Source organism: Mastomys coucha, unplaced genomic scaffold (genome assembly GCF_008632895.1).
Source record: "Mastomys coucha isolate ucsf_1 unplaced genomic scaffold, UCSF_Mcou_1 pScaffold9, whole genome shotgun sequence".
In the NCBI taxonomy this organism is placed as follows: Eukaryota; Metazoa; Chordata; class Mammalia; order Rodentia; family Muridae; genus Mastomys; species Mastomys coucha.
The window spans coordinates 13,554,938-13,568,122 of NW_022196915.1; the positions used below are offsets into that span (position 1 = coordinate 13,554,938).

A 13,185-nucleotide genomic window follows, 5' to 3' on the forward strand; every position below is an offset into this window, starting at 1 on the left:
AATCGCCTTTTTAAAAAATGTTTATTTTCTGTGTGTGTGCGCACACACACACACACACACACACACACACACACACACACACACGGGAATGGGGGCTGGGTGTGGCATGTGCAGGCACATGCGGATCGAAGGATACCTTGCAGGAGTAGATCCCCTTCACCATGCTTGTGGGTCCTGGGGGTTAAGCTCCGGTTGTCAGCAGGGTCGGCAGTCTCCTAACTCTGAAAAGATTGGAAAACTAAATGCATGTGTTGGGCAAGGGTCTGTGGGATTGTGTTCTTGCTGGGAGCTGAGGTGTTTGCTGCCTTTATCCTTCCACTGCCTTCAAAGCCTGGATGTCTATTGAATCTGACACTCTTCATGAACACTGTGTTCTTTTCAATGCCAGCTTTACACAGTGTTCTGGGAAGGAGGGATCTCCCCTAGAGAGCCTCAGGAATCCACCACACCTATAATGTCTTGGAGTCACACATGTAGAACTTTGGCTCTAAAGGAGGGATCTTTCTTCCTCTGCTGAGGGGACTAGATCCTGGGAAGAGGATGAGAGTGTTACTCTGAGCTGGTTCTGGTGCCTGCCTCATTTGTACAACATGCAAGAGCGAATCCTAGCCGTGTTGTGGCACTAGGAGTCTGGGTCGTTAAAGTGTACTGATGGTGGCTCTGTCCTTTCTTCTCTCCTTAGGTGAGGAGGATCCCCCTACCCTCCCTTCCAAGCTCCTTGCCTCTGCGGTGTCCAGAGGAGAACACGGTTGCCACAGCTACACTGATGAGCTCCAAGCGGTTGCCCCCTTGTAGGGACTCGGAAGAATCTAAGCATTGCCACTTTAGCTGCTGATCTCTCTGGCTCCCCAGCTTACCTCTGTGATCGTGCAGCAGCCTTGGAGCTGAGGGCTCACACGAGGATATCTGGAATGAAATTCTGGCTAGCACTCAATCCATTCTGCTCCAGCCTTGTAACGGATACTTAGCAAAGTCCAATTTCCCAAAAGCATATGGAACCTTGAAATGATGTCCATTAGATCTGACCGTAGCTGTCCGCGTGAGGCCGATCCTTGGATCTGAGCCTATTCTGAGGGGTAGGGTGGAAACAGGTAAAGAGAATTAGGAAAGCACCTGCACAGCCTGCTCTGGCTTCACCTGAACTCTGGCTACTTAAACTCAAAATGCTTTGTAGAAAACCCCTCTCGGCATCCTTATAGCTACACACGTCAAGAACCGCTGGGACCCAGGCTGTGCTGCAAGCCATGTTTCTGTCCATTTTGATGTGGAACTTACACTGTCCTGAGTAAACTTTGAGTCCAAGGTCCAGACAATGACTGAATGTCTGTCCAGTCATTTTTTGTAAAATAACTTGCTCTCTATTACTTGGAAACATGGCTGACCAGGACGGAATCCTGTGGAGCAGGCCGACCATCTCGATTGTTCTACGTGAAACGGGTTGATTAATGCGCAGATGGTATCAGAGCTTGGGTATTTTCCCTGCATTGAAGTAGCCATCATGTAGGGTGTGTTGTGGGGGGGGCGGGGAGCCTTAGCCATGTGTCTAGTTTCCCTGGGCTACATTTACTGCTCTGTAGCTTGGTTGGTGACGGCTGGACATGGAGGCCTGCTATTCATTACCCAGCTGGGCAGCAACATTATTGGAATTTGTGGTTTGTAATTTGGCTGGTGCTTTGTCTTGAATGTTAGAGGTCAGAATCCACTAATATAGGACAGCGTACGGGAGACGGTGGCCAGTTAACCTGCTGGTTTTGACAAGTGACAAACCTCCTTTTCAGAAGGCAGAAAGGAGGGGATTGTTACAAAAGTAAATGTTCTATTTTTATGAATGAGTCTTGTATAAAAATTCTTTTTCCAAAGGTAAAACATCTCTTCACATCCTGTGCATAGATGTATATAATGATGTGTCCGTCTCCTCTGGGAAACCCTCCCCTGGAGCACTTGGTGTGAGCATCCTTCTCCACTGTTATTTATCATGGGTGCTGTAGGGTTTTGGCAGCCTGTCTTCTCAGCATATCTGTCAGGGACTATTGATGCTTTTTTTTTTTTCATTCCTCCACCAGATTGGACCAGCATTAAGGGGGTTGCTGAGAAAGATCCCAAGGTTAGGTGTGGAGGTGAGCTGAGCTGGGGATTTTCCTTCTAGACACCACTTCAGTGGGAAGAGAAGGGAAGCCTCAGCTCCTGCTGAGAAGAAGCGGTTTGTGTGTATTCTGCACGAATACATCCTCCTCCCTGCTCTGTGCAGGCAGCTGGCAGCTTCTCAGGAGAACGTGCTCCTGTGTTCTCTGGCAGAGTACAGAGCAGCTGCTCTGGGCAAGCTGTGAGCTGGTCTCACCATAAAACCAGGCATCTCTGCAGAGGAGTTTGCGCCATATCGTCACTGTGGAATCCAGACTGAGCAGACAGAGCCCCGACCTCCACGCGGCTCTCCTGGCCGTGCTCAGTCTTGCCATTCATTCTGTGAGGGAGATTGGTGGGCCTAAATTGCTAATGTATGACCGTTCCCTGGGAACATCATCAGAGAATCTTTTTCTCTTTTTAAATTGAGGCCAAGAAATATTTTATACCCCCCAAAGACCCATTAGAAACCACATTTAGGATAGATACTCAGCTTTGCATATGGAATGTGGGGTCCCTGCAAGTGCCCAGGAGCAGCATGGGGCCTTGGGCTTAGGGCTTAGCATTTGCAGGATCCCAGGCCCAGGCAGAGAGCTTGCTGCATGAATTCAAATGAGGAAACTGGAGGGCAGCCCTGTGAGCCATCTAGTTTGCTAGTCTGAAAAGTCAGGGCCAGGTGATGTTTCTGTTTGTATTTAGCCACTGGGTGCTTTTATTTTGACATTTAAGTGTTTCTGATCAGAAGAGCCAGGTTGTAACATGCCAGGCAATGAAATGACAGTAGTGTTGTTTAACCCAGAAGGAGTGGAGAGTGGGTGGAGCCATGTTTTTAGCCAGCCCCTTTCCCATCCACCTCATCCTTGAGCCAGGAATGAGAACTGTCCTGCAGATGAAGGCAAGGTGCCAGTTCTGAACAGCGCTGCAGTCTTTGACTCAAAATTGCCCCGTGGAATCGAGAAAGGTTCTGACAAGGCACAGGCATTTGAGGCTGTGGGGAAATGAGGTTGGGGCTGAGAGTGAACGGTTTGTGGGGAAATAGACCATGTCCACTGGAAGGGAGGCCAAAGGTGAGACAGGGGTGCTGGTGGGGCGGGGGACAGGGGCGCAGGGTACCAGGAAACCAAGAAAGTTGTTGACCCGTGTTTATGCATGTCCCACCAGTGCTTCTGATGTATCTGACTGGCCCAGAGGTGAATCGGAATATAGCTGACCTGCCCTTGAAACCCAGCCTTACACACCATAGTGGTCCATGTTACTGGTTTTCTTGATAGCCTTTAGTGGTAGGTCCTCTGACTTATATGTAAGTAACTAAATAGGAAGCTGTTCCCCCAAAAGTGTGGGGTTGTAGGAGGTTTTCAGAAGGAATATGGAAGCTATTTTATTCCTGGAGGTGAAATGGCACACCGTCGCTCCAGCAAGAAAGGGAAGTAGGAAGTCCTTTAGCTACCTCAACACAAGAGAACATTCTGTCTTTATTGAGAAGGTAGGTAGGTAATGCCAATGTGAAGGTTTCTAGTCTTTTTTAAAATCCTCCATTGTTGGGGGTAGCTGCTGGTAATTGGCAAAGTTTGTGTTTTCTGGGGCACCAGTATATCCAGGCATGAGGAAAACAGTTAACATAGCACCTCGAAGAGAGACAATAGGGCATGGTGGCGATTGGAGCAAACCAAGGCACCCTTGTCCAGCCTTCAGGAGTAAAGAGCATTCCAGATGAGTGTGTCCATGCACTATTTCCTGGGCTTCTTGATTTTTCAAGGAAAGCTGAAAATGTCTTATTTTGAAGCTGTTAATGTCTGGCACTGTCAAGACAGCTCAGTGAGTTAAAAACATTTTGGAAACAAATTTTTTTATATTTCATAATATCTCAAGAGAAAGGCAGGTCAGCCGTTTTTTGTTGGTGGTGGTTGTTTTTTGAGACAGGGTTTCTCTGTGTAGCCCTGGCAGTTTTGGAACTTGATCTGTAAACCAGGCTGGCCTCAAACTCCTGAGATACACCTGCCTCTGCCTCCCAAGCACTGGGGTTAAAGGTGTGCGCTGCCTCCTCTGCCGCTACCCTCATCCTGCTGCTATTAATTTTAAAGTCAGATCTCTGTCATCCCATATTAAAAAGCAGGCATGGGGGCTGTCGAGATGGCTCAGCTGGAAAAGCACTGACTGCTCTTCTGAAGGTCCTGAGTTTAAATTCCAGCAACCACATGGGGGCTCACAAACACCGTAATGAGATCTGACGCCCTCTTCTGGTGCGTCTGAAGTCAGCTACAGTGTATTTATGTATAATAATAAATAAATCTTTGAGCCAGAGCAAGCAGAACTGAGCGAGCGGAGTTGACCAGAGGGAGTTGGGCCAACTGGAGCAAGCAGGGTTGACCGGAGAGAGCAGAGGTCCTAAAAATTCAATTCCCAACAACCACATGAAGGCTCACAACCATCTGTACAGCTACAGTATACTCACATACATAAAATAAAATTTAACCCCCAGACTTTAGGGTCTTAGTTTAGTTCTAATTGCTGTCATGTTTTTATGTGTGGTGCAATTCTGAGCTTATACCAAGGTGTCATTAGGAGAATTTATTTGGGGACTACAGCAAAGGCTGTCCTAGAGTGCCCTCATATTGGGTTTTGCCATCCCCTTTTTTCTGCAGTCTGGGACTGGCTCTTCTGGAGGAAATGTAGGAGGTGGAGAAAAGCTGTTCTATTGTTGATACCAGGTGTTTGGTCACCCTTGTCATATTACCACATTTCCAGACCCAAGAGGGAAAGTTGGCCGAAGGAGAGCCAGCTGTGAGTGGTTGGTTTGGTTCTAGTTTTAGAACTTAGGGGTGAAGAAAGGCTGAGCTCACCCAGCACGTTCCCTCCGAGGCTCAAGACAGGCTGCGCTTCAGTTGTCCCAGACACATGGCTGTGCCTGAGGTTCTGGCTCCTCAGCGGACGGAAGGGATTCTATAACCTCCCTGCTGATCAGATGGTCCTTTGTATGTCTTCCTTGCAGAAATTCAAACCAGAACAGCTGGTCACCTTCCCAGCATTGAAAACTGCAGTGAGGTCATCCCCTGGTGGTCCTCCCCTCCCCCCAGTAGTAAATAATCCCACCCACTTAAGGACTTTCACAGCTCTTGTGCTCTGAGGGCTTAACGATTTCCACCTTCACACTCAAGTTTTGTTATCCGAATGACACCCGTGCCTTGTTCGCATGGGTGCCGCCTGACAACCATGTTCCAGTTAGGATTACAGGGAGATGTGTGCGGGCCGGCTGCTCTCACTGCATAAAAACATCATCACGCTGGGTATGCTCATTCAGAACACGGCTTGTTCCCCTGGTGGTAGTCCTTGCTCTTGTGGTTCGTTCTCTCCCTCAAGCAAACAGCCGGTGCTTATTCCTGATGTGTCTCTTTAATCTTAAGACACTCTTCAATGCCAGCACCTGCCTACCTTCTGAGTACTAAGGTACCCCACACTTCAACCTGGAGTTCTATTTTTATCCCTCTCTGGACTTAACCTGTATTTTGTGAATCATATTGTTGTTTAAATGGCTCACACTTCACCAGAACCTCTGGCAAAGTGAGGCCAGAGGTTGCTATGTACCACCTCCCCAGTTGCTGTTGGGGACTAATTTCCAAATACCTTTGAATGCCTCGGGGAGGACTTGTGGAGGATTTTGGCCAATTGTCTTCTTTCCTGCCCCTTGGTTTATCCTTGATACAAACCTGGGACCCCAGATACCTCTAGGGCCTCTCCCTCCTTGTCTAGGGCTGTATCTCTCAGTTAAGCAGGCAGAGTGTTTGATACAATCAGGAGCCAGACGGAAGCAATCATCTCGACTGGATAGCTAATATTTATATCACACAGACTCCGGCACGAAGAGAAGGAGGAGCAGCAGCCCTGTGTGGCAATCACTGGATTGTTTTCAATGTGTTCATCTGTTTTTTTGTTGTTGTTGTTGTTTTGCTTTGTTTTTAATCTTTCTCTCAAGCATGTCAAGTTTGGACAGTAGCAAAAACTTCTGTACAAACTCAAAGTGGTTGTTTTGAGAGTAGCTTCGGTTCTCCTGATCTGTTTAAAAATAAAAGTCGTTTTCCTGTGGGTGCTCCCGTGTTGGGGAGGAAGGCCGCAGGCGCGGTGGGGACTGGTGCCGTTGTTCTGTTTTGTCTCTATGTTCGTCCTTTCTGGGATTTTTAGCAGGATGATAAGCACTGACAGCCTGTAGCACTGTGCCATATTTTCACATTGGAGATATTGGTGATATATTGTGGTCTATTTGACTGTATAAACTTTGTAAATGGATGATAGTAAGTCATGGCTGACATTTGTAAGATGCTTTTGTACCTTAGAATTTTCTACATCAAATAAAATGTTTTCTTGTAAGCCTGCAGTGGCTCCTGGTTCCTCCCTAGCTCCTGGCTGTTTGCAGAGGAGTCTGCCTCAGACTGAGAAGGTAAGGAGGGCTTGCATCTGTTTCTTGCTCTTGGAGGAGTGACCTCTTGCAACTCATCACTTTGGGTCAGTTCCCACCTCTGCTGCAGCTACTGTGACCCTGTGATTAGGGGACCCTGGTGCCCAGTTTCTGTAGAATGGACCCAAAGAGCCCTGCTTTAGGGGCTGGTGGCTTCAGTTGAGCCCCTGTTGTGGGTAAAGTGCACCTGAAAGTGACAGGTATCCAGAAGAGGGCAATGGCTGGTGACATTAGCAAGGACACAGGCTGCAAAGCCTCTGGCCATTACCTAAAACGGAGATGGCCAAAATTAGGGGTGTTGGGAATGTCAAAACTTGGCAGAGCCCACTTTACTGCTCAGGGTTAGCCAGCCTGGCAAATGTAGACACGAAGTTGTCGGGTTGAAAAAGGCTGAAAGCTTCCTCAGGATGTGAAGGAAGAGGAAGTGGGCAGGTGGTTCCTGGAAGGTGTTTGTGTCTGTTGTTACCTCCACGAGACACAAGGAGCCTCCAACAGTCCCCAGTGTTGGTGCTCTGGCCAAGGATTGAGACACCATCACATCCGGTTCATAGGTCACAGCATTCTTATTATTAAAGGGCAGGAAGAAGCTTCAGTAGTAATTGGAGTGACTGTTCTTTCCTGAATGTGAATATTAGGAGTAAATCTTGTTCTCCTGCTCATCTTTTTGTCTGGGTAGACACACGTTTCTGGACTTCTGCTGTGTGGTCCTGATGGTCAAATGGCCACCCTCCCCCCAGGCATTAATAAAAGCAGGCGTTTGTGGAGATCAGAGAAAGCTGTGAATGAATGTGTAAAGAGTGGATGAGGCCCTGAGGTAACATGTGTTGTCGGAATGGACATGTCGAAGATGCAGTGGCCTCAGACCCATGGGAACAGCAAAGCCTTCCACTGGCTGTGTGGGGATGTGATGGAAGCTCCCTTGTACTCAGTAAATCTGCCTCCCAGATTCAGATCAGCCTACCTGATCCCAGCTAGTGCTCTCCCCACCCCTTTCTCCTAAAGATTTATTTACTTTATTTGTATGAGTACACTGTAGCTGTCTTCAGACACACCAGAAGAAGGCTACAGATGGTTGTGAGCCACCATGTAGTTGTTGGGAATTGAACTCGGGACCTCCGGAAGATCAGCCAGTGCTCTTAACCACTGAGCCATCCCTCCAACCTCCCAGCTTTTTCTTTATTATGTGTGTCTCCGTTCTTCATTGCCAGTCACCCCAGGTATGTTGGTCCCTAAGCTGTGCAGGTCTTAGAAGGAAGGATTAGCAGTTCTCCAGAATGAGACGGCCCTGTGCCATCTTTCCCACTGTTGCGGCACATGCCAGGAAGTGGCTAGGTATTGGCATCTAGCCAACTGAGGCTGGGCCAAGAGGAACTTGGAGTCAGAAAAGGTAGGGGCATGCCTAACCTTGAATGCAAGTGTAGGCAGGTTCTGCCTTTGGCTTTAACCCCTGAGGGCCAAGGCACAGAAATATCCTCTACACTGGAGGAAATTGCAAGTTAGTGATGAGGTTTTGTTATTTGCATTGGGAGTCTTGTGATTAAGGCCTTTGGCTGTCTGAGTCAGAGCTCAATCTGCTGGAGTCTTTTTGACTCTAGGTAGGTGGCTCGGCCTGTTTAGGCTTTAGTTTCCCTATCTGGAAAGCCAAGCAAGGCTGTTTTGAGGTTTGAATGTAAGTGATTCTGGATATTTAGCCTGACACACAGTGTCTGTGGACATGTGGTCACCAGGGGGCAGGGCAGGGTAGGTGTGGTAAAGTGAGGTTTTTTTCCAGAGCCTTCCTCAGCTCTGGCCTGGCCTATCACTAACTAAACAGAACCTCATGGATGTCTCAGTATAGAAGGGCAGCTAGAAATGGCCCTTGGGGGAGATGGGCACTTGATTAGATGAAACTCCTTATTTGAAACCAGTGGTGTTGGGATGAATACCAGAGTTCTTACATAGCCCTGTGCTATATAAGGGGAATAGACAGCCGGGCAGTGATGTGGTGCACGCCTCTAATCCCAGCACTTAGGAGGCAGAGACAGGTGGATTTCTGAGTTTGAGGCCAGCCTGGTCTACAGAGTAAGTTCCAGGACAGCCAAGGCTACACAGAGAAACCCTGTCTCGAAAAAAAAAAAAAAAACAAGAAAAAAAAAATAAGGGGAATAGATCATTCTTCTCTGTCTTCTTCTCCACACAGGACAGACACTTTCTAGGTTCCTTCCTTCCTGTTATTTTTTTTTTAAGATTTATTTATTTTATGCATATGAGTATACACTGTAGCTGTACAGATAGTTGTGAGCCTTCATCTGGTTGTTGGGAATTGACTTTTAGGACCTCTGCTCTCTCCAGTCAACCCTGCTCGATCTCCAGTACATCCCACTCACTACCTGGTATACCCCGCTTGCTCTGACGCGAAGATGTACTTACTATAAATAAGAACACTGTAGCTGTCTTCAGACACACCAGAAGAGGGCGTCAGATTTCATTACTGGTGGTTGTGAGCCACCATGTGGTCGCTGGGATTTGAACTCAGGACCTTCGGAAGAGCAGTCAGTGCTCTTACCAGCTGAACCATCTTACCAGCCTGAGACAGGAGTTTCTTTGAGTTTCAGGATAGCCCTGGCTGTCCTGGACTCTTTGTAGAAGAGGCTGGTCTCGAACTCTCAGAGTCGCCCCCAGCCTCTGCCTGGGAGTGCTGAGATCAAAGCTACCACCCGTGGCTATGTTCTAGTTTCCTGTATCCATGCTTCTGCCCAGGGTCTTGCACTTGCTGTTTCTCTGTCTGAAACACCTTTTGCTTGCACCTCACCCTTGCGGTGATCTGCTACTACTGCCTGTACATCTAGTCTTTGGATGGACTCACCTCAAGCTTGTGTGAGCATAAGATGGATCCTTGTGTTTCTGGAATGTTCTTCTGTGTGGGCTGGACTGATATTCTGCTGCCTGAACCAGCTTATGACCCCTGGCCTACTGGGGCAAGTCCTCTCATCTTGGTTTCAGTATCAGCAGAGGGTAAAGCAGTACCTGATTCATGGGCCCTTAGAAGGATAAAACATTTGGAGGGGATTGCATAGCATGTGGCGGATGCTCAGAACGGGTTTTCTCTTGTGAATAGGTACTAACTTGTAAACAAAGAAAGGTTTCCTTGGGAAGAAAACTATCTTTACTTTACAAATTGCAATCTGGTTCCAGCCAGCTCCTAGGATTCCCAGTATCCAGAACCATGTGGGATGCTCCTATTTCCTCCTGAATGGCTGATTCTGCCATGGCTTCTCTCTGGGGGTAGGGTTCTGTGTGCATATTGGACAAAGTTTCCTAGAGATACAGTGTTGATATATCACATGGGCTCTATCCAAGTCACCCAGGTGTGTTGGATACCGATTACTGTGACCTGCACCGTGTCACTCCCGAATGCTCCCTGCCCTCCCAACAGGCTCTGGAATTTACATGGTGTTCAGCCTTGAGGATGAGAGTCAAACCCAGGTGTTTCCTATGTACAACTTTGGCAATCTGCTCTCTGCTCATTATGTTCCTCATGTTTCCCCTAAGCCAGGTGAGCAGAAAGGAATTTACTTGCGTAGAAGTCTTCCATAGCTTCTTTCAGAGTATTGCTTTGACTTGAACAGTAAGACCAAGACTTTATGCCTCTTGCAGGCAATGCCAATCCCCAGGTGAGAATGACATCATATAGTGTTACTACATCATCAGGCTGTACCGTGGTTCTCAGATGCTGCAAACAAGGGTGGGGATTATCTGTGCAGGCTATAGCTACAGGCAAAAGGTTTAGTATCTTTTCTAGGAATTCCGTTTTTAGGGTCGTGTGTGTGTGTGTGGGGGGGGGTGGGTGTGGGTGGGTGTGGGTGTGGGTGTGTGGTGCAGTCTCTCGTAGTTCAGATTGGCTTCAAACTTGATATATAGCTCAGGAGGTCTTGAACTCCTGTTCCTCCAAGTGCTGGGATACAGGTGTGAGCCAACACACATGCTCCTGGGTCTCACTTTAGGGCTTTATATTTGCAAAGTGACCAGAAATATGGGTCAAAGTTTATTCTGCAAAGGTTCTCATCACCAAACATTATCATAACACCGAGACCTAAGGAACAGAGCCACAGCTGGATTCAGTATAAAAGGGCACGTTCACAGAGCAGGCTAAAGGGTCAAGTTGCAGGGGAATGGTCTGGTTGGACTGAAGATGCAGTTCAGTAGAACAGCATTCGCCTGTTAAACACACAGGCCTTAAGTTTTATCCTGGGTACAGACACCAACAAAAGGTTTCATGTCAAGGAAAATACTGGCAAGTAGGGTAAATAAAAACTGCACACACTAACACCTCTGGGGGTAGGATTGTGGCAGGTCTTTGTATATGGTTCTGGCTATCTTGCTATGTAGGCCAGACTAGCCTCCTCCTGCCATTGCTTCCCAAGTGCTGAGATTAAAAGCATGGACCACCATGCCCAGCTTCTCTGCCAGGTTTTTTTTTTTTTTGGTTTTTCAAGACAAGGTTTCTCTGTGTAGCCCTGGCTGTCTTGGAACTCACTCTGTAGACCAGGCTGGCCTCAAATTCAGAAATCCACCTGCCTCTGCCTCTGCCTCCCGAGTGCTGGGATTAAAGGCGTGCGCCACCACCTTCCGGCTCTCTGCCAGTTTTTTTTTTTTTAAAGGTTTATTTATTTATTAACCTTTATTATGTAAGTACACTGTGGTTGTCTTCAGACAGTCCAGAAGAGGGCGTCAGATCTCATTATGGATGGTTGTGAGCCACCATGTGGTTGCTGGGATTTGAACTCAGGACCTTCAGAAGAGCAGTCAGTGCTCTTAACCACTCAGCCATCTCTCCAGCCCTCTCTGCCAGTTTTTAAAGACTAGATAGTCCAACATATTTTCTGCTTGTTTCCTATCCCCACTCCAATGGGAACCAAGTCCCATTCCCCTACCCCCTGACTCCCTGCCTATCCTCAGGCCTAGCAGGACACAAGGGGACACTGTATTATAAACTAAACTCTATGGGAGCCAGGCCTGGTGGCACAGGACTGTAATTCTGTTGCAGCATTTTCAACATCATTTCTATACTCAGTAGTCAAAATTATGAGTTTTGAAATTATAAAAAAGAATTCAAGGATTGCCTAAGTAACTTATTGAGACCTTGTCTCAAAAAAAAAAAAAAAAAAAACAGAGAAAGCCCTTCGCTCATCTAAGGCCCTGAACTCAGTCCCCAGCACCGAAAACTCTCGTGGGGTGATCTTACCTGTCGTTATTCTTACCCATGGCACTTGCAGATGCGTTTCACTTTCTGGATATCCTGACATATGAAACAGGAAACCAAGGGCTTTGCCTTTAGTAATAATGAAAAGGCACATCTCCTCTCATCCTGTGTAGGACACTGACCACTCTGTCCACACTTCACTCAACAGGTAGCACCATGCCTCCAAGCCACATACTGCTGTCTCGAGCATTTCTGTGGGCAAGGTCTGATGTCTCAACTTGGCTATGAAGGCCCCTCTGCCTTGTTGTCTCAATACCTGTCCACTCTGTGGACTTCCAGCCACGCAGCCCCTGCTCTCAGGCTTTCCCAGGCCACGTCAGGGCTCAGTCCAGTACAGAAAGCCATCCTCTGCCCTCACCAGCACCTCCTCTTCAATGTCTTTGGCCCTCCCTGCCTGTTAAGGGTCTGACTCACTTATCAGTTCAGTGAGATCCCAGAAGGAGTCAGCTTTGGTGACAGTTCTCCAGAGCCTGGTCCAGTGCAGGATGTGTCGAAGACATTCAAATAAAAAAAAAAAATTATCTTTTTTTGAGACAGAACTTGTAGCTGAGCCTGGCTTCCAACTCTTTAAGTGTTAAATTGGACCCAATGGGCAGAAAACGTTGACAGGGCAGTATGGGTAAACCATCAAGCGTGGAAGGGCGAGCTGAAAACCTGCTGTCCCTTCAGTAAGTAGAGGACCTTTAGTTAATACTTTTAATTAAAAAAAAAACTTTTTATTTATGAGTGTGTGTCTGTATGTGGGTCACTTGCATGCAAGTAATTGAGATCCAAAGAGGACATCATATCTCCCCTAGAACTTGAGTTTCATACAGGTGTGTGTGTGTGTGTGTGTGTGTGTATGTGTGTGTGTGTGTGTACTAAAGCCTAGTTGCAAGAGCAGCTGAACCATCTCTCCAGCCCCTACTTAACACTGCTTGACCTTATTACCACAGCTGGTTGTGGTGGGGATTTCCCACCACACAAAGTGGGCAGGACAACAGAAAGGTTCTGGGGGGGTGGGGGAAGGTCGAGGCCTGGGATTTGGATGTGGACTTTTCCCCAGGGGCCATACTGTCGAGGGTATGTGTTTCCTGAACATCACTGGGTCTCTGGTGAAGGAGACTTCTTGAAGCCAGAGTGGAATGAAAGGCTTGCTCAAGATGGTTTATGTCTAGTCCCAAAGATGAGCTGCAGGCCAATGAGAGATCACCCAGGGCTGGAAGACCAAGACAAGAGCTTGCAGCAGCAAAGGTTTCTTGGAGGAAAGTCCATCTGCGTGGGAGACATTTCTGAACACTTCTGGCCAGAAGGCCTGAATAGGAAGATCTGTGTCACAGGGATGCTAGTAGGCAAGGTGACTCCAGGAGCTCTCCCTATTCCAGTGGGGGTG

At 47.6% G+C, this 13,185-nt stretch overlaps 1 protein-coding gene across 2 annotated transcripts in view; it reads left to right on the forward strand.

Moving 5' to 3' along the window:
* Positions 1-6,483, forward strand: part of Il17rd (interleukin 17 receptor D) — a 66,116-nt gene extending 59,633 nt beyond the window's left edge. For both annotated transcript variants that reach the window (XM_031361442.1, XM_031361443.1), the window contains exon 13: positions 683-6,483. In XM_031361442.1, coding sequence (XP_031217302.1) covers positions 683-795 — 113 coding nt within the window. In that variant the 3' untranslated portion in view covers positions 796-6,483. The remainder of the gene's footprint in view (positions 1-682) is intronic.
* Positions 6,484-13,185: the final 6,702 nt, after the last annotated feature.